We start from the raw sequence: 24,914 nt of genomic DNA on the forward strand, positions 1-24,914 counted from the left end.
TGCTGCCATCTGCAGGCTCAAACTAGAAGACGTGCCGGGCGACGTCACGATTTACCGGTAGAGCAGATTCCAATTCCACGGTCATTTGAATAGTTGAAATTGTAGAAATTATTCTTTTACTTCAAATCAAATTTAAGCATGCGTGCTTCTGTGACGTTTAAGTAGAAATGAATCATGATCAATTTCAAGTTGAAAAAAGTTTTAAATTGGTGAAAGAATTTATCGCAAATCAAACTTACAATTAGATTAAAAAATTTGATGTTGGTTAGTTCAGTTCGGAAGAATTTGAAATTGTTACTCACAAAGTCTGAAGTTACGATAAAATTGAAAGGAAATTCTTAGTCGAGTATTCCGTGGCCTCGATTCAGCTAAAGTACCTCATTTTACGTACGTACGTACTTATATAAGTAATGAGAATAACTATAAAAAATTACTATCATTAGTTAGGTAACTGTCTCATCAATTTGAAGCTAGTACACTTGGCCAGAATATCATCATTGTCATCCAGGTCTTGTAACTTTCTGGGAGCGATGCTTTCAATTTTGGTTTTCGTCCTCATTCCGGGTAAACTCTTATAATTTTTTCCGAATAAGGGTATCGTTGAAGAGAAAGTTTCACTGGTAGAAAAGCTTTCTAGACTGATTGTGAATGTACCAATTAATTCCATAAGCTTTTTTTTATATCCAAGTGGCGACCAGGGGTGCCGGTACATTCAGCGCCGAATTCATCCTCCCTGAAACACCCCCACTGCAGATTAGTTACTTAGAAGAAGGGCTTCCGCTGGATAAAATCGTCAATTTGACTGTAAACGTTGAAAGCGAGGTCGCCTTCTATCTCTTCACCAAGAGGAACACAGATACGGCTCAGATACTGAGAGTCGGAGACGTCAAGAGCGTGGTGGAGTCTTCCTTCGACTCCGAATGGCCAACAAAAGTGATGATTCACGGATGGACTGACAGCATTGACTCCCGGTGGTACATTTCTTATCGGGAAAATTACCTAGCCAGTGGAAACTACAACCTGATCTTCGTCGATTGGTCGTCACCTGCTGGACGAGAGTATTTTACCTCCGCGAAGTTGACACGACCTGTGAGTTCAGAATGAAATCTGTGCACACATGCAATTAAACAGTCATGGGTGTGACCGTAGAATAACGTTTTTCCACATTATTTCAGGTGGGTGAGCATCTCGGAAAACTTCTGGCCTTCCTTGAGGATCACGGCAATGTTTCCCTCTCGAACGTACATATCCTGGGACATAGTCTTGGCGCCCATGTTGCGGGTGTCGCTGGATCTATGGTGTCAGGACGAGTTGGACGAGTGACAGGTTTGGATCCAGCTCGTCCAGCTTTCGAGGCCCCTTTCCTCATCGATCCCAGAGACCGTCTGGATCCGACGGACGCTGAATTCGTCGACGTAATTCACACCTGCTCCGGCACTTTGGGGTTCGTCTCATCCATTGGTCACGCCGACTTTTATCCCAATGGGGGAACCTTCAATCAGCCCGGATGTCCACCGATAGCTTCTCGTAAGGAGATTGAGCTGACAGAGTCCTTGAGATCCATTTTTACTATTCGGATACTGCTGTGTATATTGGTGATCGGATTTCTTGCTGTTTAGAATTTTGCAGCCATGCCAGATCACACCAGTACATGTCAGAGTCCATCGTTCGGCCGGAAGGATTCTTGTCCATACGTTGTGAAAGTTGGGGAGAATTCGTTTCGGGACGTTGCAGTGATCAGGGTGAACAAGTGTTCATGGGAGAAATACTGAGCATGGAGACACGTGGAAGGTTTTACCTGAGAACCAACTCTCAGCAACCTTTCGGGCAAGGAATCTAGGCAGAGAAATTATAGGCCAGAATAAGTAATTGTTAGTCCCTGTAACAACGATTAATCTTTAATTTCTTAATTTATTCTCCTTGTGTATAGGCATAAGTGTTCAGGAATCACGTGTAATTATGATTGAATAATAGTCTCATGTTGAACCCGTTTAAGAAGAAATTATTGTAGGTACAATTGCGTGTTCCCGTTTATGCGTGAAACTTCCACTATCGAATCAATTGTCGTCCAATTCGTCCATGTCCTCACTGGACGGTTTCTCGATCTCACCACCGAAGAGGACTCTGTACTTCCGGCGAACAATGTCCCAGTCAACGACGTTGAGGATTGTTGGCCTTTGTTCAAATGACAACTGACTTGCTGTTTCCCCGTGCATCATACCGAGATCGATGTTATCCTTGTGTAGTGGCATCACGTTTGCCTCCTGAGTATAATTACGTTGGTATTAATAGATTAAATAACAACGATAATGATAATAAAATAAATTTGAATTGCGGAAACGATCCGTAGAAATTGTTGTACAGTATTTTTACAGTTATCATCGACAATATGAATTCGAAACGGAATATGTTTCGTATACCTGATACGGAGTCATCCATCGACCGAAATACCGGCCAAGGAATCTGGGTGCATATCTTCTCGTATTTTGTCTTCGAGCCATTCTCTTCTTAAAAACGCCCCAAAGATAAAAGGACCATGCGCTGACTAAATTCAGAGGTGATGGAGCAGTGCTTGTTCTGTAACGCAAAGATACAAGACCAGAAATCTTTCCCTTTAGCAAAATTGAATCGGTGATTTTTAAAAGAGCTAGATAGTTTTTTATGTTCCAATAACAGTACTGAGAAAATGAATTTGCTTCCCGTGAACATACGAAGAATATCCCACGATTCATATCTCTGTGCTAAAATGATTTACTCACTTTTGCATACTTCGAATGAGTTTACTCAGTCCGTATTTCCACTCAAGATCGCTTTGGGCGGTGATCTTTTGATAGGTGTCACTCATCATGGCGATTAGCAGGTTTATCAGAACGATGACCGTCACCATCATGTAGAGGAGGAAGGATGTCTGTGCAACACAAAGAAGGAGAAACATAGATAAATTGATGAGAATTAGTGAGTATGTAGTTTTTGTGAAACGACACTCGATGAATCGATGAATGACTCAGCGTGCAACGAATTATAAAACGTACCTTGAAGAAATACTTGGTCCATTCGGGCTGGCCTTGGTTAATCGTGAAGGCTTCGCTTTCCTTCTGACCGAAGATGGCGAAGAAAAGGTTCTCGATCATTAACAGCGGACTGGCTTTAACTGGAAGATGAATATTATGCTTTAGTCTGGCTCATGATAGTCGGCATGATCGCAAGACAGGCTATTTTCATTCAACATTCACAATACAAAAATATAAATTTGCGTCAACGACTTTAAAAATAAATTGCAATACTTCTAGGAGTGGTATATACCTAATCTATGGCTATAATTTACTTTTTTTTCTTCTAACAAACTACGCATAGTGGCATATATATATAGTGGTTTAGGTTTACCAGCGATCGCTACTCGCACAAATACGTTTTGGTGCAGATCAACTCGTGACTTGCAACTATAGGGATGTTGGGATGTTCTAAGGAGTGTTTCATACATGATGCAGACACACATACAATCCATGTTCAAAGTGTTATTTCTAACTGGGTTTGTTGGTACATGCTGTGATTTTGTTCAAGCAATTCATAATAGTCTATAACAAAACAACACGACGCCGCAGCGTTGTATGTCATTTTGCAAACGTGGTTAGCAACATTCAGAACCATTCGTCAATGGTTGGTTCTCGATTATCCCAATCACAAAACTCCAGAATTACGCATTCATTCGCTACTTTGTAAAAAAAAAAAAATCAAAACTAAAGATGATTTTTGAAGGGTTTACATTCAAATGATGTGCCTTCATGAATAAACAATATACACATGCTCGATTCAACATGAAATCCTATCTAATTTCGTGGATCTAAATACTGGTCAGGGTTGGTCAGGTGAGTAACTTGGGTATGTTCAGGGCTGGTCCAACATCGTCGGTTCAACTCGCAAGACTTTTTTTTATCATCAAAAAACCGTACCGGGAATTTTTTATGAAAAAGAACAGCCGCGAACGTTGAATCCAACGGTGTGATACTGTTCCAACAACTGGATGTGAGCAGAACGTATGTGCACTATATCAGTCTACGAATGCTTAAGATGAAAGGTATGACTAACCCACATATTTGATGTTAGACGTCGACGGATGATCACAATAACATTTCCATCAGCCATTAATACTTGGTAAGTTCGGGAAAAGGTGGATTTTTTAAGGGATTACATGGGTCTAGTTATTTATTTGACAAAACTTATGTTAATACGTACGCAATTATGTATATAATGTATGTATTGTACAATGATGGTAATTACGCTAGTTTACTATAAGTTGATTACTTAGATCAATTGGTACAAACATTACATTACAGTTTTTATGTATATATATATATATATTATTCATTTTACACTACGGATATGGCGTGTGGGAATCGGGGTTGTAAGATCTATAAGGAGTGTATTTCTACTACTTCAAAAGCATTTAAATCCTCACCTCACCTCGTAGTGTGATTCTCAAAACTTGTACACTTGCTCAAATGCGTTAGCAACAATGTTCTGGAGTCGTCTTTGCTATTCCTGGGAATTATCTGGCACTTTAAGTCAGTTTGACACTTACGAATAAATTGATTGAAGTATGCGCATTGAGATGAGCGTAGCAAGACAGTCCGAAATAAGGTACCTATGTGAGTTAGTCTTGTCCTGCGATTGATCTGAGGTTGATGACTTCTTGAAGTCTGTAAGATGTTCATCAAGTCTTTATTTCTAGGAAGATGACAAGATGGCGAGAGTAAAAATATTCCTTTCCAAAATGATCTTGCAACCCTTTCCTCCGTCTTAAGTAGCTGATAAGTTATATGATCTCATATTCGAGGCGCCTGATCGGACGTAAATACTTGATCGGTAATCGACGATCTCGTCAAGGCCGCCTGCAGCGGGTCACTGTCCATGGGTTCCTTGATTTCCTCTGAGGGTTTTTCCGCCTCTTCGCCAACGAGTTCTCGGTATTTTCTTCTCACTCCGTCCCAGTCGACGACATTGTCAATTCTAACCGCGTTGCTGAAGGACAATTGACTTCCAAGGGGACTCAGATGCACAACGGACAAAGCGACGCTGTCCTTGTGGGCAACTTGGCCTTTCTTCACCTTCGACAACCATTTTGCTCCCATTTTGGAACGAGCCGACATGCGACCCGTCCGTTGCAGGCCCATCATGTGAACAACTGACGGACGTTTTCGGTTGGCTACTCGATTCTTGCAGAGTTTATAGAGATAAGAAATCCAGGAAGTCAACAAATTCAGGGGAGACGGTGCCGTCGTTGTTCTGAAACAGAGCCATGTTTATTCTGGTCAAGAAATTCAAAGATTGTCAATGAAGAAGACTAAAAAAGAGTCGAGTAAGTTGAAAAGTTGTTTATCCGGATTCCGGAGTTGAAGAGAATTCAGGTTCAGAGAACAGTAAAATTAGCGAATCGATGACAGAATATTAGCCGAGAGTGTTAGGCAGAGGCATTATGCGAGTGCTTTTCGAAGAGTAGAATTAAAAGATATAATTGTAAAAGATTGGAATGCGAAAGATGTTCGTAGTTGAGCGGATTTGAATATAATTTAACGCCATATTGAAGCTGAAAAAATTTAGTAGTTGATGTCAAGTATCGGTGAGAAGTTGAAATAGAATTAAGAGTAAGTATATTATAATCGTTGAATGTTAACTAATAATTACGCTGTTCCATCGGCAATCGTAGCTCTCCATTCTAAAGCAATACTTCCTTACCTATGCATGTTTCTGACGAGTTTGCTCAATCCGTACTTCCATTCAATGTCGGACTGAGCTTGAATGCGTTGGTAGGTGTCACTCATCATAGCAATGAGAAGATTAATCAGCACAACAACTGAGACCAGCATATAAATGCCAAAAGCCAACTTGAAGAGGATCGTCGTCCACGGGGGCTGGTGCTTTTCGACTTTGAACTGTTCGTGAGTGGTCTGCCCAAAGATGGCGAAGAATAGTAGCTCAACGGCCAGTATGGGGTGCATCTTGACTGTAAATAGGGGTCAAAATTTTTTGTGAAAATTGGAATGAATTCTGGTTGTGAACGTGCTCATGCACTGCTCTAATCTTATAGGGCAAACTCTACGCTATGTAAACAGAGAGCGGGAATCTAGGGAGAAGATTCAATCTATGGGGGCTAAGACGCTTCAATGGCTAACACAGGTACATGGCTATCAGTGGACGTATGGAGGCACATTCCAAACTCACTCTGAACGCAGCTATGAAAATCAAAAAACTTACGATGTATACGATTATACATACGTATGTTCGTACAGCAGAACCATGAGAATCATGGTGGTCATGATTTCGGGTGTCACGATGATCGCATGCTCGAGACGGCGAATCAAAATAACATTTTCGTATTCCCGGGACGCAGCGAGATGTTATAAATTGATAACGCGTCATGCGTGAGGACGGATGAGGATAAAAAATATACGTATGACAAAAAACCTATGAGTATAATGTATTTAGCGGGTCATGGCTTGCCACAGCTATCGAAAATGCGAACTATAGACTAAGAGCATTGTTCGTCGAAGATGCGGATCGACACGGAAGGTTAACGCAAAACGCAAACCGCAAAATGCAATGAACGCTACACACATGCTTAAAAAAATCAGCCTTCAGGCGTTGCACATTTATTTCGACCAAATACATATCGTTATAATATGTACGTTTTCTCTCGATAATCTCAAATTCTCTGGTATAGTGGTATACATTTCACGATAACACTGTAAGGCAAATGGAGTATGGAATATTTTACATGATATTACATGCACCACAAAGCCCAACACTACGTACCGTTTACCGGCACATGCCTGATCGGACATACATACTTCTTTGGAGGATTTGACGAGAAGACGAAGTGGCAGTCAGTTTTTTCAAGGTCGTCTTCGATGTTGACGTTGAATGTGTAAATTCGCGTAAGTACGTAGACGGAGTAAAAAACAGTTGCCGCAAAATTGGAAAAGAAAACTCTCAGGGCACCCATCGAACGCTCTTCGCACGTAGACCACAAATTTGTAAAATCGATTCCAATGAGCGGTAGAAAAATATTCACCCATGGTCTGTTTTAGAGCGAAGTTGAGCTTTATTATATGGGAGGCGTGGAGGCCGTGGCTGGAACTGTTGAGGCGTTAGAAGCCGTCGGTCGATTTTCGTCCTCGTTCTCATTCTCGTCATCTTTTTCATCCTTCTCGACTTCTTTTTCCGGCTCGTTTCCCGTCAGAGCTAAGTACTTCTTCCTTATCGCGTCCCAGTCGACGACATTCTCAATCCTGGTCGCGTTATTGAATGACAACTGGCTCCCAAGCGGACTGAGATGAACGACCGACAATGCGACGCTGTCTTTTGGCCTCACCTGACCTTTCTTCACCTTGGCTAACCACTTTGCACCCATTTTAGACCGTGGAGACATTCGTCCAGTCCGACCAAGCCCCATCATGTGGACGAGGGAGGGTCGTTTGCGTTTCGCAGCCCGCTGTCGGCACAGTTTTATGAAGTACACGATCCATGTTGTCAGCAGATTCAGCGGCGACGGTGCCGTAGTTGTTCTGGAAAAATAAATGTCCTCCCATTCGTAAATTGCGCCCAAAAGTACGTTTCACTCGCTAGTGGAGCGCGGCAAAGAGCGACAGGGAAAAAAAGGAGAGAGCGAGAGAGAAAGAGAGAAGACACTCAAAGATTACCCGAGATAAAGGTGAAAAGGTATTGCAAGCGTCGCGGGAAAATATGCCGCGCATTATATAGTAACGCTCTGATCAAGGTTTTGCACCCGATGCAATTGCGCAGCGATTTTAGGTACAAAGAAAGTGCGCGCTAGAGCAGCGAGACGATAAGTATGTATAGAGAGGCAGAGATAAGAGCGACTGCAGAAGTAGGTACTCTTTAATTCGTATACTTAACCCACTCTCGATGTCGAACTAACGGATTGCCATCTCTTACCTGTGCATGTTCCTTATCAGTTTGCTCAGTCCGTATTTCCACTCAATGTCTGACTGGGCCTGAATGCGTTGGTAAGTGTCACTCATCATGGCGATAAGTAGATTAATCAACACCACTACCGAGACCAACATGTAAATCCCAAAGGCCAGCTTGAAGAGGACCGAGGTCCATTCGGGCTGCTTTGTTTCGACCTTGAGCTCCCCGTGAGTGGTCTGACCGAAGACCGCGAAGAAGAGGTACTCGAAGGCTAGTACTGGACTCATCTTTACTGGAATCCGATTCAACGTTGAATTTGTTAGGGGTTACATGGGTGCGCTACGCAACGTGGTCATGCTCATGCTACGGTAATTGCCATGCTTGGGCATTTTTCGTGCGCAGAGCAGCCATTGTCATTAATTAACACCGTTCAACAAGAAGACATCATGAATAAAGTAAACCAACAAATAAACGGAAAACAATAAGAAACACACGAGCGGAGCTGTGACCATTGTTGGCTTTTTGTTGGCCGTTTCGTGTACAGTGTACTGTTATATCATATGCCAAACGTTTCAACGTTTGCTGAAGGTACACGTTGTAATGTAACACACGTGTTGATTGTTTTAATTGCTAATATCATGTGACACGAGGTGATGCGCTGTCAAACTTCAGGCTGCAACATCGTGTGTCAAGTAAATGCGTGTATGTATAACATCGCGGACGACACAGAACACACACGAAGGCATGTTGCGGTTATGGCAAGGCATTCGGCTGTAGGTGGGAAATGGTTGGATTCATGACTCACGATAGACCAACCTGGAATCACGTCAGGTTGGGAAAAAAAAAATGATTAAATTCCAGTTTCAACGACTCCGCACATCTCAACCAGACGTATGCAAAGCGGACAAAAAAAATTCCTGTAAAGTGGATACGTTTTTATTGTACTTGGGATCACGATAGCGAGATGGATGTTACATTCAGGCCATGCCATGGATGTCTTCAATATTGTTTATTCTTTACGGAGGCTGCGTTTTGGCAAGAGCTTTGCAGCATGCGAGGATCGAAATGTCAGACACGATTATTGTTCCAGTATAAGATTCATTCAATATGCTTTTTTCATGTACTCAATTTTTCATCGGCAAATGGGTATGAAAATACCGATCATTTTAGATGGCATGCATTGGAATCACAGATCTTCAAAAAAATTTCATAAACACAGCTTGTTTCCAGTCGCAGTAGCCTGAAAATGCATTAAGTAGAAGACGCGGTGTCTGGCATATAACAATTTCGGGCGTGTTGGAAAAATAAAGTATAAAAATGATTTCGATTTATCAAAATGCGTAAAAACACACACACGCACACACAAAAAACATTAACGTCGATACAAAATGCATGAACAACGATTTGCACACGAAAATCTCCGTTTCCGGCTGCAGTGGTCAAACACTCAAAATCAAGTATAAACAAAAAGTACCCGGAAGAGTATCCCGACTTTGGTAGAGCTCACAAAAGGCACCCTGCATTTCACACTGGGGCTATTCGGGAGCTTCCAAGCCGTATCGATACTCTCGGGGTAACGCCGGGCAGTGGCGCAGGCAACAGTCCAAGGTATGTGTCAGGCAATAATGAGCACACGCACACGCACACAGAAAAAAAACCGACAAAATGCAACGCAGACGAGACGACATCGAGGAGGGATTCCGCATTCACGAGTTCATATGTAGAATTCAATCACGAATTCAGCATCGTCAGTCGTCAAAACTTACAATCTTTACTGCTATCGTCACAACACTCATTTTTTTTCTTGTATCGCCCGTAGCGTCTGGGTGGCGCTGACGCCGGCGTGTCCGTCATCCACTCTGTATAATTGGCCAACAAACCTATTACAATCAAGTTTGTTATACCCTTCGGTCCAGGACAATGTTTAACTCGTGTAAACTAAAATCTCAACTGTACAAGCTCGTAATTTTACCAGACTATAAAATTGTTCCCTAGTCACTCGTTAATTTCGACCCTAGATTCTCTCGCTTGTTAGATACCTGTAATACATAGGTATGTATATGTATGTACATATTTACATGATTATTCGCTCCATGACATTGCTGGCAATCATAGCGAGGTGTATGTGAAGGTCAACACGCCTGTTATCGCGTGGGAATATATTACCAAATTCGTTAAAAATGCTGGTACCAAAGTCTGTAAGGCTTACGTGGCGAGGAAAATAATTTCTAAATTTTCACCACTTGAGCCTAGCTCAGTGACGTGAGTTCTGCCAGCTTGAATGATTAAATTTTTGCGGTAAGCCTGTTTCACATGTCTTGAAAGAAGTATAGGTGAAAACTGAAACTATTGACTATCAGATTTTGGTAATCGGACGGCTGTACGATAAGCACAAAAGTTATGGAATTTCATAAAAATTTAACGACTGACGGAATCTGTGCAAGTATTTGAATAATCGATAAAAAAAGGTACTGATTTTTGAAATCTTAAGCGGTTGCTTATGCTGGAGAATATCAATTAATTATAGTACCGTTTGTGCATTTACGTCATGTCTCACTTACCATCGGAAAACGCAGCCTTTTTGGAATTCTCATTAAGAATTTGCTGAAGCGGTTTATTCTCGAAAGCCTGATTCAAGGCGACGAAGTGCATGGAAAATCCGAAGACGAAGATTGCCAAAACGGCGAGAAACCGAGCCAAATCCTTCATCAGGTTACCGATGATGATGGCCCAAGGTCCGAAGAGGTAGTGAAACGACAGGAAATCGAGAATCTGTACGCAGGCGAGCAGGAAGCTGATGGCGAAGAGCTGATTCCGCAGGTATAACAGAGTGGGCCATTCCACTTCCTTAACGATCCTAGCGAGACCGAGCAGGTGAAAAGCCACTCCGAACACTCCGAACAAAAGCACAGCCAGTTTGATCCATCCCAAACCACTTTTGTCACTCGGGTTCGTTAGCTCGAACAGTAAAAGTCCCGAAAGCATAACCAACAAGCACCACTCGTACCAGTAGGGCATCAAGTTACCGCGCACGACTGGATATATGGGCGTTATGCCGACTAGCAACAAAAACACCATCAGATATATGTGGGACGTGAGGTATGACATGAACTTAATGATCGGCACGTTGTTGTACTTGTGTCCCAGTGGCAGTGCAAACACTATCCAAACCGGCGGGCACACGAGGAAGGCTATAAAGAGCAAGATCGTCCTGAAGGCGTTCCACTTCAGGCTTCCCTGCCAGAGTTCCTGAAGGTAACGCTGGACCACTGTGTGCGCGATCACTTCTTTCTGTTCGTTCTCTATAAGCACGTCTAAAAACTCGACGTTTCTTCTGTCCATCGAAGTCAGTATCCTTCCAGCCGAGTCAGCACCGGCTGCCAAGGCTAGCAACTCGGTAGCCATCGATTCGCACTGCTTACCAGCCGCTATCAGATCCTTTGCCCTTTCCTTCTCTTTCTCTGACAATTTCACGTATATGTTTGACAGTTTGGCAGCCGTATCTACGGGCGCTGGAGAAACTAGCACGAACTCTTCTATCGACTTGTTGTTGTTGTTCTTACTGCAGACCATCATGTTGTAGACGAACTAGAAGAGCAAGAAACGGTCATCACGTGCTTTTTCAAGCTTGGCTAGACAAGATACGGCACTGACAAATTAGCTCTAACGATTATTGACTACATTCAGATAGCACATTGTACTAGATTCACAATTCCATTTAGTGCTGTCTGTCAGATCACTCTAGTAAGGATTTATCCGCGCGACAGATTAGTTAAGAATATCGCGTGACGGCAAAACGTTACGGTTGATATTTACTTCTTCAAATATCGACTTCTTCAACGGGCACGTTTCAGATAGTATAAGCGTGATATTCAGCCATACGTTTATCTACATTGTGCTTCTGATACCAGAATTGATATGTAAAACCCGGTCATATTCCTACGCTAAATTACCAACGTTCATAATGTAGTAAGACGCAGAAATGCTTCGATTTCGTATCCGATTTTACAAACGACGAATTATCCTAAAGGCATCCCGAACAAGATCGAAAGCAAATCGCTATTCGAAATTCAATAACTTCGTCTGAAAATAATTTCATTTGTAGAAACTAAACTTCGAACCTTTTGATCTCGGGGCCTGGTTAAATAAATCTTACAATCAGACCTCCCACAATCCGAACTATAATACTACTTGCAAAAGTCAACCGCTAATACTAATATTAATTCGTATTATCCATTGTCTTTGGCAAGGTAAGCAAATAGCACGAGATCTAGCTGCGCTGTTTTCCAACCTCATGTGATATGGTAAGCTCGTGTCTAGTTTTAAAATATCACGAGACTGAAGTATCGTTTCCTAAGAGAAAAACCCTGGCTGTATTCCAGTTTTCAAAACAAGGATTTTCTAAATCCTTTGGAAACACTGATACTCACCCGTCTATCTTCCATAAGCGCATAAGTATCGTGTTCCTTCTCCATCAGATACTTGAGAACGTCATTGTGCCCTTCGGATGCCGCGAACCAAATCGGGGCGCTCCCCAAGTTGGTCTCACTCTTCGGGGATGCACCGCTCTCCACCAGAAGTTTCACGACATCCAGATAGCCAGCTCTGGCTGCGCAGTGTAGCGGTGTCCAGCCGTTTTTGTCGGTTGCATTTATCTCCGCACCCTGACCGAGCAGGACCTCCACCATTTGGTAGTGACCATGGGTGGCGGCGATGTGCAGCCCGGTTTTTCCGTGCCGGTCTGCACTGTGCAAAAGCTCCGCTGACCTGCTGAGCAACAACCCAACGACCGTGATGTGGCCGCCAAAGCAGGCTAGGTGAAGAGGGTTGAATCCGTTCTCCGTTGTGGCAGCTTCGACCTGAAGTCAATCGACGAGCATTCGTTAATTGGTGAAAGAGTTGCGAGCTTTTCCCTGACAGATTGAGGCCTACCTGGACACCGGCGGAGTTGAGGAGGAGCCTGACGACGTTTTCGTTACCGGAATAAGCGGCCAGGTGCAATGGCGTCATGCCAGATTCAGACCCCAGCTCTCCAACGAGTGAACCTCCCGTTGGTGGGTCAGACTTTACTGTTCCCGGGACGTGGGTGAGCAGCTCCCTGACCGTGTCTTCGAAATGAAATGACAAGGATTGATGGTATCGCGAACGTTTGAAATAGCATTGATAGTCATTGTGATTATTGGAATAAATAGTGAGGCGCTGTATCACTGCGCTGCCTTGAACAGTGATTAGTATAAGATATTACGAATTTTTAATAATTGAATGAGATTACCACTTCGTAAAGGTTCATTTGAACCGTGTAATGGATAGCGGTGACTTCGTGACGGTCTGACGTGCGCATCGTTTCACGAGGGTGTTAATCGTATTAATCAATGGCATATTAAGGGGAAAGTAATTAACCTAGAAATCCACTAACCAAGTTTTGAAACGTGGGGTATAAAAAAGTTAGGCTATTATCACGGGGGCATGCCATGGGGTGGAGCACGTTAAAGGGAATTTCACGTTGCAGAGACGATGATATTGCGGATAAGATATATATGGAAAACAGTTGGTATAAATATGCACTAATTACAGATTTTAATCTCGTTGCTTCTTTCCTCGGCCGTCAGAATTTATTTCTACGCTTCAGCTCTGGGAATTTTTCGGGTTTTCGATTCACCATTCTTTGTATGAGCGACAATCTGCTGTATTGAATTAAATCTAATTCATGGCATTTGTAATAAGTATTTTAATTATTTTTATTATAAAGTCCGTCCACCGTTTCGGTTAAAAACCAATAATCGATGGAAAAGAAAGAATAACACGAAGAATTTCTGAATGGGTTATCCTTAGCTGAGCTTTTTACTGTAGAAAATTTACACCCAGTATTGCGTGCCGTTCGGAGTGTCGTGAGATCATCCGGTCGTAACAAACAATCTCGATTATTTACGTAATTAAGGAAACTTGTAAAATCCAACGAGCCTAATCTTGGATCTCCGAGCATACCGCATTTATTATAGTTGCACAGGTAAAAACTCCGACATTAAAATTTTATCGCCATGACTTTCCACCTAAAAAGTAAATCCCGAATAATGTACATCGCAACGTTAACTCCGTCGCGGTTTATAGACGTGGATAAGTATAGGCATATTGGTATCCAATAGCCATTGGTTATAACGTCAAGCTTGAATTGAAAATACGTATGAATATAACCAAAGTTTCTTTTAATTTGTTATCGTCTCCGCATACCTGACACGCTACCCGGTATAGCCGAGCACACCCACTTCCGGTAAATCATCCTGGCACTCACATTTTTGGCAGACCGCGAAATAGTTAGATTGCGTGCGAGGTGACCTTGACCAAAGCTCGCCTTGCGGTCGAACGAACGTCGAAAGGGCGTCGTCACGCGAAATCAAGTCCGCATAAGTCCCCCTTTGCTCGACTCGGTACAAGATGAGCAGCCGACCCTGAGCAAGAACCGTTTTCTTCGGCCACCTTCCCCCTTGATTTACCCTTGACTAACATCGGCCGAAATTATTAGCCTAAGCTATTCTGGTATATTGGTTAATAGGTCAATCAACCTTCTTTGGCTACTCGCCTCGTTATCTTCTGATCCAGATCTTGAAAGAAACCTTGAATTCATAGCACGACAGTTTACTAAGTGTTTTTTTATGCAGCAGCAGGGGTATTCTTATAGTAAGACAGAATTGGTAGGTTGCATCGATTGCATTTGTCACTCAGGATGCCGATTGTCCGAAATGATCTGGACCTTGTTAATTCCGCGTGAGATGTGGTCTCGAAAATCGGCAGAGCTTATTCGCAATACATTTCGTTTCCGATCGTAAAGCGGAAGAGGTGAAAGAGTAACTGGCACGTTAACACTCGTTGACAGTTGGGGAAATGGAACAGCAAGAATCGCATGTGACAGAACGAGTTAGGGACCAAACAAATTACTATGTCATACGTTAGTCACGAAGTGAATAACAGTGTGCCTTCTCACCCTGCGATCAATTTCGATTTTCCGTTCACCTTTATTTCTCCGTCGTCAAGAATGATTCACGTCTTATCAAGATCCAAGGGTGAAATGAATCAGCAAAAGCGTTGCAAATCTAGACTCGCTATTAAGCAAGTTTGTGTTTTATCAGAAAATCACAATCTACAACTCACCGGCTTGCCCGAAGTACGCGGCCACGTGAAGTGCGGTAACGCCCAGTTTCTTGCTCGAGATTCGTAGAGACTGGGACGACCTCATGACCTCCAGTACCTGCCCGTGTCCATGCTGAGCGGCCAGATGAACCGCCGTAAATCCGGCCCTGTTCTCATCCGCGCAAGACGCACCGGCCCTGACCAAGGCTCTGACAACTTCGGCGTGACCACCTTCGGCAGCAAGCTGGAGCGGCGTAGCCTCGGTGAGCTTGTTTCTTGCGGAAATTACTCCCTGGCGATCAAATTTCATCAGTTCCTCGATCACCCTGACGCTACCCTGCATAGCAGCGATGTGAGCGCATGTGTTTCCGTCCTTAGTACAAGCCATCACGAGACTCGGATGCCTCTGAAGAAACAGCTGCGCCACTTCAGAGTAGTTGTTCATGGCGGCCGCGTGGATCGGTTTCTGGCCTTGGTCATCAGTTGCGTCAATGCTGGCACCGAGGTCCAGGAGCAACTTGCAGACCTCGAGTTGACCGGCGCCAGCGGCAAGGTGCAGGGGGGTCTGCTTCCGAAGGGTCAAGACATCGATGGCAGCGCTGTAGTCCTGCACGAGGAACCTGACTAGATGGGTGTACCCGTTCATCGCAGCGAGATGAAGCGCCGTCCTGCCTACCCTGGACTTCGAGTTTATGAAGGCTTTGCTAGCCAGAAGAGCATCGCAAACCTGGAGGTATCCCCGTTCCGCCGCAAGGTGCAGCGCCGACCTACCCTCGTGGTCGAAGACGTCGACTCTCGCGTGGTTGGCCAGAAGGTTGGTGACCAACTCCATGTGGCCTCGATGTGCTGCTATCAGCAACGGCGTCCAGCCGATGGAGTTCTGCCGGTTCAAGGCCTTCTGAACATCGGTCGTCGACATGTGGGCTATCATCTCAGACATGACCTCGTTGTTCCCTGCCAAGGCACAGTGGTGGAACGCCGTCTCCTGGACCTGCTTCGTCTGGAGAGAAACGTCCGCACCTCCCTCTAGCAGCGCCCGGACCACGGCACGGTCATCGCCCAGGTTCGCCACTTCAGAGGGCTCGATCTGAGCCGCGTAGTGGAGGCCACTCGCTCCGTCATGCGTCACGCTGTTCACGTAAGCCGTAGCCACCTCAACCCCCTTCCTCTCCTTCACAAACTCGATCAAGTGTCGGGCTACGTCCGCTCGACACCCTCTGCAGGCCAGATGTAGCGGCGTTTCACCGTTCTGCGGGATGAACACAAGATGCATTCTGCGGTACATCGTGAAAGATGACAGAAGCGAGCGTCGTACGTGACGTACGAAGCGCACTGCGATTCAACGTTAACGTAAATAATTACCCATGACGGAGGTGCGTGTGTTCTGAGTAAAGTACATGACAGTCGTGCAGCACTCGCAACTCAAAATGGTGTAAAGAAAAGGGTGAAAGCAAAGCGATTCGCGTCCAATTTTTTTAAACCGTCTGACGTTTGACTGCGGCCTACTTTTGACTTAAACATGGGGTCTCCTCCATCCTCGAGAAGGAGCAGCATAGTGGCCAGATTCCCATGGCTTGCAGCTACGTGAACGGGAGTCTGTCCGTCGTCAGTGGTTAGGTTTGGTCCTGCACCAGACTTGAGAAGCATCAAGGCACATCGGTCTCCATCAAGTACTCGCGCGGCTATGTGAAGCGGTGTTTCCCGCATTTTTCCACCCCTAACATGGACTTCGGCACCGTAGCCCAACAGCGTTTCTACCACAGATGGCTTGGCACTTTCCACCGCAATGTGCAGAGCGGTGTAGTTGTCGTTCGTCGTCGCGTCAACCTGTGAACAAACAAAGATTTCGACTGGCGATCAATGCGCTCGTGGATAACGGCAAGCAAACCGAAGCGCTCATTTTTTGTGCCACTCCTGAACGGAGTCGATAAATTTTGTAAATTGGTAATGTCATCATTTTGTCCAAACCATCTGTAAGCCGATTCGTGATTATCGGCTGTAGACAGTTATTGGATTCGTGATTTTTATCTGAGGAATGGACATTGTCGGCGATGATCGAGTCGGTTCCGCTTACAGCTGGACGAAACTTTATCAGACGAGGAATCTTGTTGGAGCATTGGTAACGCTTGGTGAACACGCACGTTAATTTCATAACGAAATAACTCCTAAGGTGCTCGCTAAGTATCCGCACTCTTTGGTAAGCGAAGTGCCCGTGATCCATTCGCGATTGATTATTCCATCAGTGATTTTTCTCCTTCGCAACACGAAGAGAGAGGAAATGGTGTCTAGGTGAACGTACTAAATGAAAATTCTTACCTTTTCACCTCGTTGAAGAAGCGTGCTGATGATCCCTACGTGGCCATATCTTGCCGCCGTGTGGATCGACCTCGCTCCCCTTTTGTTAGGCATGTGTAGGTAGACCCCTTTTTTAAACAGCATAGTGGCACATTCCGAATGACCGTTGAGCGACGCGATGTGCATCAGCGTCGATCCATCCTTCGTTCTTTCAAAGATGCTGGCCTTGAACTTGTCTGCCAGGAGTTCGATTATAGAGGCATGCCCATTTTCGGCGGCAAGGTGCATAGGGGTTCGGTCTTGATGGTCAGTAATCGCTGCCGAGGCTCGGACACCATAAAAATATTTAACGAGCGTTTCATCGCCCTCCGCGCTCGCGATGTGCAGGGCAGTTTGACCTTCACCCTGGAAAAAGCACGCACAAAAATCACCACCTATAATTAACCGAGACTCAGACCAACCCCTGTACTTCCATTTCTTGTAAATTACGTAATAAATTAACTAGGTCCCTTTGAAACGGTACCAGCGTATCACGTACGCCATAATAACAGGTTTCGTTTTTTCACCGCCAACGTTCAATATAAGTATTTGTGAATTACGAAAGTTTAATTGAACGTCAAAAATAATTAATTTCGTAAATATCAAAGTTCTGTACACCAGGAGAAAAGAAATCTCATCTAAGTCACCGCACAAAAATTAAATGAAGACCAGTTGACAGTTGTGTAAATTAATGAGAAGCTTACGCGGAATGATGGAATTAGTTTGATCGTGTCTCAGAGGACTGTTAGCAGATGAAAGAAAACGGTAACGATAAAGAACACCTGATTGAAATTAGAAGGGAACGCGGTTTCCTCGAAAAAGACGTTCTCTTGGTTTTAAGTGGCAGCCGACTTGTCACCCGAAGCTTTTCGTCGACTGAATGTTGTGCCCGGCCTCGTCGACGACGCATTGCGACAATTAGCCTCATACATTACGCATACAGCCCACCTATGGAGTCCTCCCACCATAGCTTCACTGATTACGTATTCCATGACGCACTTGACCGATGGTGAGAAGTCGTTAATTTTGTTATTATATGTGAGCACATACCCCCGCAATGCCACGGTACGGTGCTTCATCAACGTCGCCAAGAGTCCCCAGTTGTTTCGACATTTCAAAGGGTGCAAACGGATATGTTTTCATAATGTAACGATGTGTCAACGAATCAGTTTCGTTCCGCCAAGATGCATTGCCGAAGGTTTGGTTTCAGGGACACGTCAAAACTAACCACTTCCTAGTTGTACACGGTTATACGTTATATGACTATGACACAAGCCAAATATCTTTCGTACTTATGGTAGAAAACTTCATCTGTTGACCTGCACCCTGATTTAAAGCAGGGTTGATAACGAAATGCGTGACACGAAAGGCTCGTCCGAGATTACGAATTGTTTGAATTTGTTGAATCAATCGAAAAATGATTTTACACTCACGTTTTGGATGTCAACGGATGTTCCATAGTCGACGAGGATGCGGACCATGTCTACGTCTCTTCTCCTGGCGGCCAAATGAAGAGCGGTATCCCCAGCCGGTGTCGTGGCTCGAAGCTGCTCCGCGGCTTGCTGGGCGAGGAGTTCGCGACACATGGATTGATTGCCCGCCTCAACTGCCAATAGTAGCGGAATTTTTCCCCTCTGAAAGAAGAGGTTTTTTTCCATCACTTCGCGTGTCTAGTTAGCGTTTTAAATGGCCGTAGAGCTTCACGGAAATTACGAAATAGTTGGGACTGAAATGCGACTAGCGACCAAAATCAGGCAATGGTAAATTCATTCCGAGTGAACAATGGTAGCAACCTCGTCAGGACACACGGTGTTCTCCAACGTAGTTTTGTTGACGTTTTTCCAATTCTTTCCGACTGCGGCTTGAAGCCGATTCCGATGGATGAAGTCGGTGGTGTGAATGGTCTCCGATTTATCCGATGCACGGTCACCATCTTCGGACGTCTTCGTCGACATAGCTTCATAATGGAGGACGTGAACGTCTCGTTAAGCCCGGAATTTTTAGCGATAGAAATTTACAGCTACCCTCATCTTTTCGTACCATAAAAACACCGCCATTGTATCTCTATTGCGTGAGAACTGATCGGTGTGCTAATTTTTTGTTCCTGCAGTCGGGAGTGACGACGAGTGGGGTTCAATCGAATCGTTTGAACAAACTGCTGTACTGTCAAAATCACAACAGAGCAACAAGACAAAGGAGAAACGTCACGGAAAGACAAGGCTTCCGAGCGATCGAATCGCGACTAACTCGAGTTCGTGGTTTGCAGCTCGGAATCCGCGAATATGATATTCGATCGACTAAAACGCGACTAAAACGCGACGAAAACGCGACATCAACAGCGTTTACATAGCACATTTAAAGCTCGCTTCTTCTCCTGATATAGTATTATCTACTTATACGCATACTCGCAATCTGGATTATCCTCTTAAGATTAGCTCGTTATCGTGACGGGGAATCGATATCCTGAATGCACAATTTGTAGGGGAAATTCCCGAGCATCAACCTCCGTAAAAATTGAGTAAAACTAAAAGAAGAATTATGGAGGCCCGGACCAAGACTCGGTGGGCGTCGGTGCCAGGCCGCGATACCTCAGGGCGGCCCCGTAGGTCACGCGAGGTGCAGGGCCACCCCCGGGGGATGGCAGTCCCGCGATCTGAACACCGTCATCTATCTATCACCAGAAGTTCACCCGGCAGGATCGAACGTTGGACAAAGGAATGCATTAAACTATCCCTTCCTCCTGAAACTTTTCCCTCGTCCAAAACAAGCAGATCTCCAAGTTCCACATACCGAAAAGTTACCATAAACAGTAACTAGCTGCAGGAACCGAGGTGTTATTTTTTTTCAATTGTCACCGTCACTGATTCAATGCTAACGACGCTGACAGCGAGTGACATTTGACATTATGCGTAAATGCTATTGTACACCAAATCTTTGTACTCACCCCATCGGCTTTAAGTCTGATATCTTTTCCTGCCGCGGCAAGAAGTGCTCGAAGAATAGATGTTGCCGTTCCAGTTTGTCTAGACGCCACAAGATGAACGGCGGTCTGTTGTCTGGCCTGTAGACAACAATGGTTGAATGGAAAAGTTTCGCAATTAAATCAAAAAACAAACGAACAAATAAAAAAAAAACAAGTAGCGATTAGAATCCACGTACCCCGCCTGTAGCGTAAGGGTCGACGCCTTTCTTGCTAAGGAGTAGCTTGACGACATCCTCTCGAGAGAACATGGCGGATATGTGAAGGGCATTGTAGTTGTCCTAAAATTATGGAGAAGTAGTTAATAATCAGATGTAAATGTAAATAGGGTACGTAGTCTGAACCCTGATGGGGAATGAATGTAATCTTATCCAACGGTTACCAGACAAGTAATTATCCAAGAGGTATAAGTTTAGTGTCGAACACGTTTAGTTGGCGATTAGGCGCACGCTTCTAGTTCCGTTTCAATCAACTCGAAATATTGTTTTCAAGGTGGATAACAGGTATCGCCTAAGTTTTCACCTAGTTTCTTAACGATGAAACTTCTGCTGGCCATTTGCCTCTTCGTTTACTTCCTATCGATTTTAATTACTCAACCGAATCATGCGCTATATCTTGAGTGTATGAGGTAGACTTGAAAGAATTCTGGTTTCGCGGCTTAATTATTTTTTCGTGACCTCTGTTCTTGGTCATGTTGAATTTTGGTGATTAACCAGAGCCGGTAAAACATTTCAAGATACCGTGATAAGTTGTCGTATGTAAATGCCTTTGCAGCGATTTGCAGTATCTGGTTACGGAAAACAAACAGTGGCAAGTGAAGACGAAGAATCTTGAAATAGAAAATATTTTTTCTTTCACGATCGTAATATTCGCGTAATCGTAGCTGTAAGTCGGAGCTAAGGCTCAGCTAAGGTCATAACTCGCGAAGGCAGCCAACATAAGGCCATAGGCGAATACGGGAGTAAATTGCATTTTACCGCGCCCAGTATTAGCTGAAAGTAGCAACCAGCCCTCATTCCAATCACTGTTTATTAGCATGCAATTTGAAAATTATGTCGGGCACGAGGGAGCGGTGCTTAGAGCTCAGCTAAAGATCGATATAAACAAACGCGTAGGTTATACCGATCCCCTTGAATAACTCTTCAGGGTGTACAGTACTTCGGGCTGCATCATTGTTGTACATCATGACACGCCGATTTTACGTAGCTGGAGCTTAGAACTCCCCAATGAACCACGAAAATCGTGGAAAGCTATCGGAGCAAAATTAACATTCATACGGAACTTGCAAGCTCCCTTCTCTCTCCATGCTCAAGACATCGTCTTCGTAGCAGAGAACGCTGCATTATCGACTTTCCGAGAAGAAAGCAAACAATTGTGATGTATAACGTCTGACACGCACGTATAAGTTATTCGTCACGCGGTTCAAGTCCGAAATCTAACAGAGCTTTATGGCCGTGGTGCTGCATGTGTCCAAGGTGTTCCGAACGCTTAGTTTATGTTCAACCAATAAGAATAAGAAAACCAAACAAAGTTGACCAACGTAAGCAAGCTTATCGAGTATCATTTTCTATGGATAAAAATAATCACAAGGCACTGCAGCGGCACGACCATTCGCGAATGATAATACATTGGGTATTGTTCAAGCACCTCACACGGTAGCCACGGTCAAAAATCGAGCACAGAATTAGCAACCCTTGGCTCGTGTCCGATGAAGATCTGTGCGCCAACCAACCGTGGGCACGCCAAGTTTAGATCGCCGTTTTCAAGGCCTTCAAAGTGAGTAAGTGACTGTACAGAGCGGCTCAAAGGGACCGTGTGATTAAAGGGAATGTATGCAAATGTGCGAAATTATACCGATCGCGATTAATCCCTCGTCTGTGCTCTTTAATTTCCAAAATTTTGGTACCTTTATACGTTCCCTAAATGGAGCGTAAAATTACACGCTATATATCAATCCTTGCATTTCACTGACTATTAGTGAAGCTTTGGCACAAAACGAATATTTCACGCCAGGCTTGTATAGCCGTGAGTCAGAAACACACTTCCGAGGGTATATAGGCCAAAATAGAAAAAACTACTCTGAAAGTGGAAAGCGAGCCTCACGCCAATCGGTAATTCTAGATCCGCATAAAGCACATCCGGGAAAAAAAGATCCCGCGGTAGAAAATCGTGAAGGAATAGTCGAGGCCTTTTTTGTCGTGCTGTAACTCTATCGAAGAAGCAAATCATGTAGTCGTGAAACTCTACTTAAGCTGGTTACTTCAATTTCTGGAAAGTGAAAACTTACAAAATAAAAATCAACTCAAGGCCGTCATTCAAATTGATTGCATTCTTTTGATTTTGCCCGTATTTCGCAGTGCAAAAGTCAATAATAAATAGACGAAGGTACAGACACAGTTCGATGCTGTTAATGAGTTGACTAGAAACCATGTTAGACTTGGGGTTTAGAATAAGGGGTAGTACAAGATTGCGTGAAGTGAGGCCAAGGCCGGGAGGATTAAGTAGGCCGGTCAGTCAGTGGGTCAAAAAAGTGGTGCGATTACGTTCACCGATAAAGAAGCCCACCCCCCGCGATGGGCGTCGATCTCGAACGGCTTGCAAATCTTTTGAGGTCGCATGGCATCGTTTTATAACTTTAGCAGACCTTCACGCCGTGCTGAAATTATTCGCCATTCTTGTAATTGGGGTCCGTTGTTATAAATTCACAACGGACGTGACGCACAAAACGGCCCTGCAGGAATCGCGAGCTTGCGATGTTTGACTTCGTGTAATTAATGCCAACAAAGCTCAGCCACATTTTCTTGAGGGATCTGATTTCCGTGATACTATATTTCTCGAGAAGCCTACTATTCTGAATTCTGCTGATCGTGAGTTGAAAACATCGTGAAAACGATATGAACAAACATTCAAGTTATAAGATGAAACCTGAAAACTCGAAGGAATAGACAGACCGACATCGGCGTTTGAACTCGATTTAACTAAACAAAGTCTCTGATGATACTTACGTTATTTCGACAGCCAACATCGGCGCCAAGGTCTATCATTCTGTCCAGTAATCCTGTTCGATTGTCTTTCACAGCGTACATGAGCGGTGACATGCCGGTCGTCTGAAAGAAAAATTGAAAAGTTCATACTGTGTTCGATATTCACTGATTTTTCCCAATCAGCTAGATTTTCTGACAGTAAAAGAATGTGTAACCCCATGGAAAAAAAAATTCTGTTCGTTGGTGAATGAATTCTGCTCAGTCAATCTATTCCCGATTCGAAGACTAGGTTATTTCGACCGAAACGAATTCTTTTCGACCCTTTCCAAGTCACGGACTTTTGGCACAAGTGGAAAACTTACCGGATCCATGACGCCGGCTAACGGTGTCGGATTTCCTTCTTCGCCAGCACCTTGCGCCGCTTTTTCCAGGGACTTGAGGAGCTGGTCAACCGGGGCCCATTCGCCACGTGCAGCGAGACCCAAAAGTCTTTGGGCCGCTTCCCTGGACGTTGCCCCAGCAGATCCTGGTTTGCTCCCAGGCTGCTGAGGCTCGGCGCTGCTACCCCCATTGCTGCCGGTTGCACTGGCTCCAGCGTCATCTTTGCCACCCGCAGGGCTGTCTTCCTTGCTCGAGGGATTCTTCTTATCGTCTCTGTTGCCCGAAGGCTTTTTATTCGAGCTGCTCATAGCTTATCTCGATCCTCGAGGGGGCAGGATCATGTCACAGGGGTGTTCGATCCGAATAAAAAATTCCAAGGAATCATTTCAATCATTTCCTATCGATCAAATGGATCGCTGCGATCCGGCCGGCTTCGCACCCCCGATTTTCATCGTGACGTATTTTAGAAAAGATTCATGTCATCATTCGGCTAGATTTTAACTCGCCTGAAATGTGCACGCGTTGTTTAATCATCAAGCCACGTAACCAGGGATTAAACCTTGGCAAATAACGCGCCGTCCGTTCACCACGTCGATTCCATGAACACTCAGATCACAGAGAAACGTTACCAAGATTAAATCACTTTTTAAAGGTGTTACAGATCACAAAGCACTATAACGAGGGGAAATCGAGAAGATAATATTTAACCAAGTAACAATTTTATTCCATGTAAAAAAAAAATGGACCGAGCCTGTGTTTCTCACAAGGACGGTTTCCGATGTTCAAAAAGCCCGCATAAATCACTCGTCCAACATCAGGCGAGCACCAGAGCTAGGATACGATGCTAGCGTCGCGGGCGTCCTCGCCTTTCTGAAGACGCTCGCACCAGAAGAGGGTGGCTTTAAGCTCGTCATGGCGCCGATCAGCCAATCGCAGTGCTGCCTCTGGGGTTGTGGGCGACCTATGCATGCAGTAAATTTCATCGTACACGGACACAGTCGGCACCGACACCGAGACGTTGGCACAGGATCGTAAGAAGGCGGTGGGGATAAGGGGCGGCGGGCAGGTTGCCGTCAACACGCGACTTCCGGCGCAGGACTAGGAGACCTGCTCGACACGCCACGCGAAGAACGGCGGCCCTCCATCCTCGTCTGGAGCGCGATTCGCCATGTTTTGCATCT

The 24,914-nt window shown here is 44.5% G+C and overlaps 2 protein-coding genes across 6 annotated transcripts; one reads left to right on the plus strand and one right to left on the minus strand.

Annotated features, from left to right (window-relative positions):
* The first annotated feature begins 455 nt into the window (after positions 1-455).
* Positions 456-2,151, plus strand: LOC107223558 (pancreatic lipase-related protein 2-like). Of its 3 annotated transcripts, none has more exons than XM_015663264.2 (5): positions 456-564; positions 689-1,089; positions 1,176-1,527; positions 1,620-1,865; positions 2,012-2,151. In XM_015663264.2, the coding sequence occupies exons 1-4, from the start codon at positions 531-533 to the stop codon at positions 1,838-1,840; spliced, it is 1,008 nt and encodes a 335-aa protein (XP_015518750.2). In that variant the 5' UTR covers positions 456-530; the 3' UTR covers positions 1,841-1,865; positions 2,012-2,151. The 3 variants fall into 3 exon arrangements, with proteins under 3 accessions (XP_015518750.2, XP_046589762.1, XP_046589761.1); XM_046733806.1 differs by lacking the exon at positions 2,012-2,151 and adding an exon at positions 1,931-2,002; XM_046733805.1 differs by lacking the exon at positions 2,012-2,151 and adding an exon at positions 1,931-2,002 and having other exon boundaries at positions 1,620-1,827.
* Positions 1,951-24,179, minus strand: LOC107223565 (serine/threonine-protein phosphatase 6 regulatory ankyrin repeat subunit B). 3 transcript variants are annotated; one of them, XM_046733803.1, is made up of 15 exons: positions 23,715-24,172; positions 23,374-23,475; positions 20,548-20,649; positions 20,333-20,449; positions 18,822-19,022; positions 17,371-17,754; positions 16,561-16,881; positions 15,076-16,303; positions 12,862-13,037; positions 12,360-12,788; positions 10,491-11,517; positions 3,033-3,151; positions 2,760-2,908; positions 2,421-2,577; positions 1,951-2,264 (listed from the first exon to the last, which is right to left on the minus strand). In XM_046733803.1, exons 1-15 carry the CDS (start codon positions 24,039-24,041, stop codon positions 2,058-2,060), a joined length of 5,046 nt encoding a protein of 1,681 aa, XP_046589759.1. In that variant the 5' UTR covers positions 24,042-24,172; the 3' UTR covers positions 1,951-2,057. The 3 variants fall into 3 exon arrangements, with proteins under 3 accessions (XP_046589759.1, XP_015518758.1, XP_046589758.1); XM_015663272.2 differs by lacking the exons at positions 1,951-2,264; positions 2,421-2,577; positions 2,760-2,908; positions 3,033-3,151 and adding exons at positions 6,852-7,562; positions 7,954-8,221; positions 9,696-9,809 and having other exon boundaries at positions 23,715-24,179; XM_046733802.1 differs by lacking the exons at positions 1,951-2,264; positions 2,421-2,577; positions 2,760-2,908; positions 3,033-3,151 and adding exons at positions 6,852-7,562; positions 7,954-8,221 and having other exon boundaries at positions 23,715-24,179.
* Positions 24,180-24,914: the final 735 nt, after the last annotated feature.

This window comes from Neodiprion lecontei, chromosome 3, assembly GCF_021901455.1.
Source record: "Neodiprion lecontei isolate iyNeoLeco1 chromosome 3, iyNeoLeco1.1, whole genome shotgun sequence".
Classification (NCBI taxonomy): Eukaryota; Metazoa; Arthropoda; class Insecta; order Hymenoptera; family Diprionidae; genus Neodiprion; species Neodiprion lecontei.

Bases quoted from the DNA above. Each gene is read 5' to 3' on its own strand.
- LOC107223558 (XM_046733805.1), top strand. From the start codon at position 531: ATGCTTTCAATTTTGGTTTTCGTCCTCATTCCGG. The intron at 565-688 runs GTAAACTCTTAT...TTTATATCCAAG, and splicing joins GGTTTTCGTCCTCATTCCGG to TGGCGACCAGGGGTGCCGGT. The intron at 1,528-1,619 runs GTAAGGAGATTG...CTTGCTGTTTAG, and splicing joins ATGTCCACCGATAGCTTCTC to AATTTTGCAGCCATGCCAGA.
- LOC107223565 (XM_015663272.2), bottom strand. From the start codon at position 24,041: ATGAGCAGCTCGAATAAAAAGCCTTCGGGCAACAGAGACGATAAGAAG. The intron at 23,476-23,714 runs GTAAGTTTTCCA...TTTTTCTTTCAG, and splicing joins TAGCCGGCGTCATGGATCCG to ACGACCGGCATGTCACCGCT. The intron at 20,650-23,373 runs GTAAGTATCATC...CCATAATTTTAG, and splicing joins ATGTTGGCTGTCGAAATAAC to GACAACTACAATGCCCTTCA.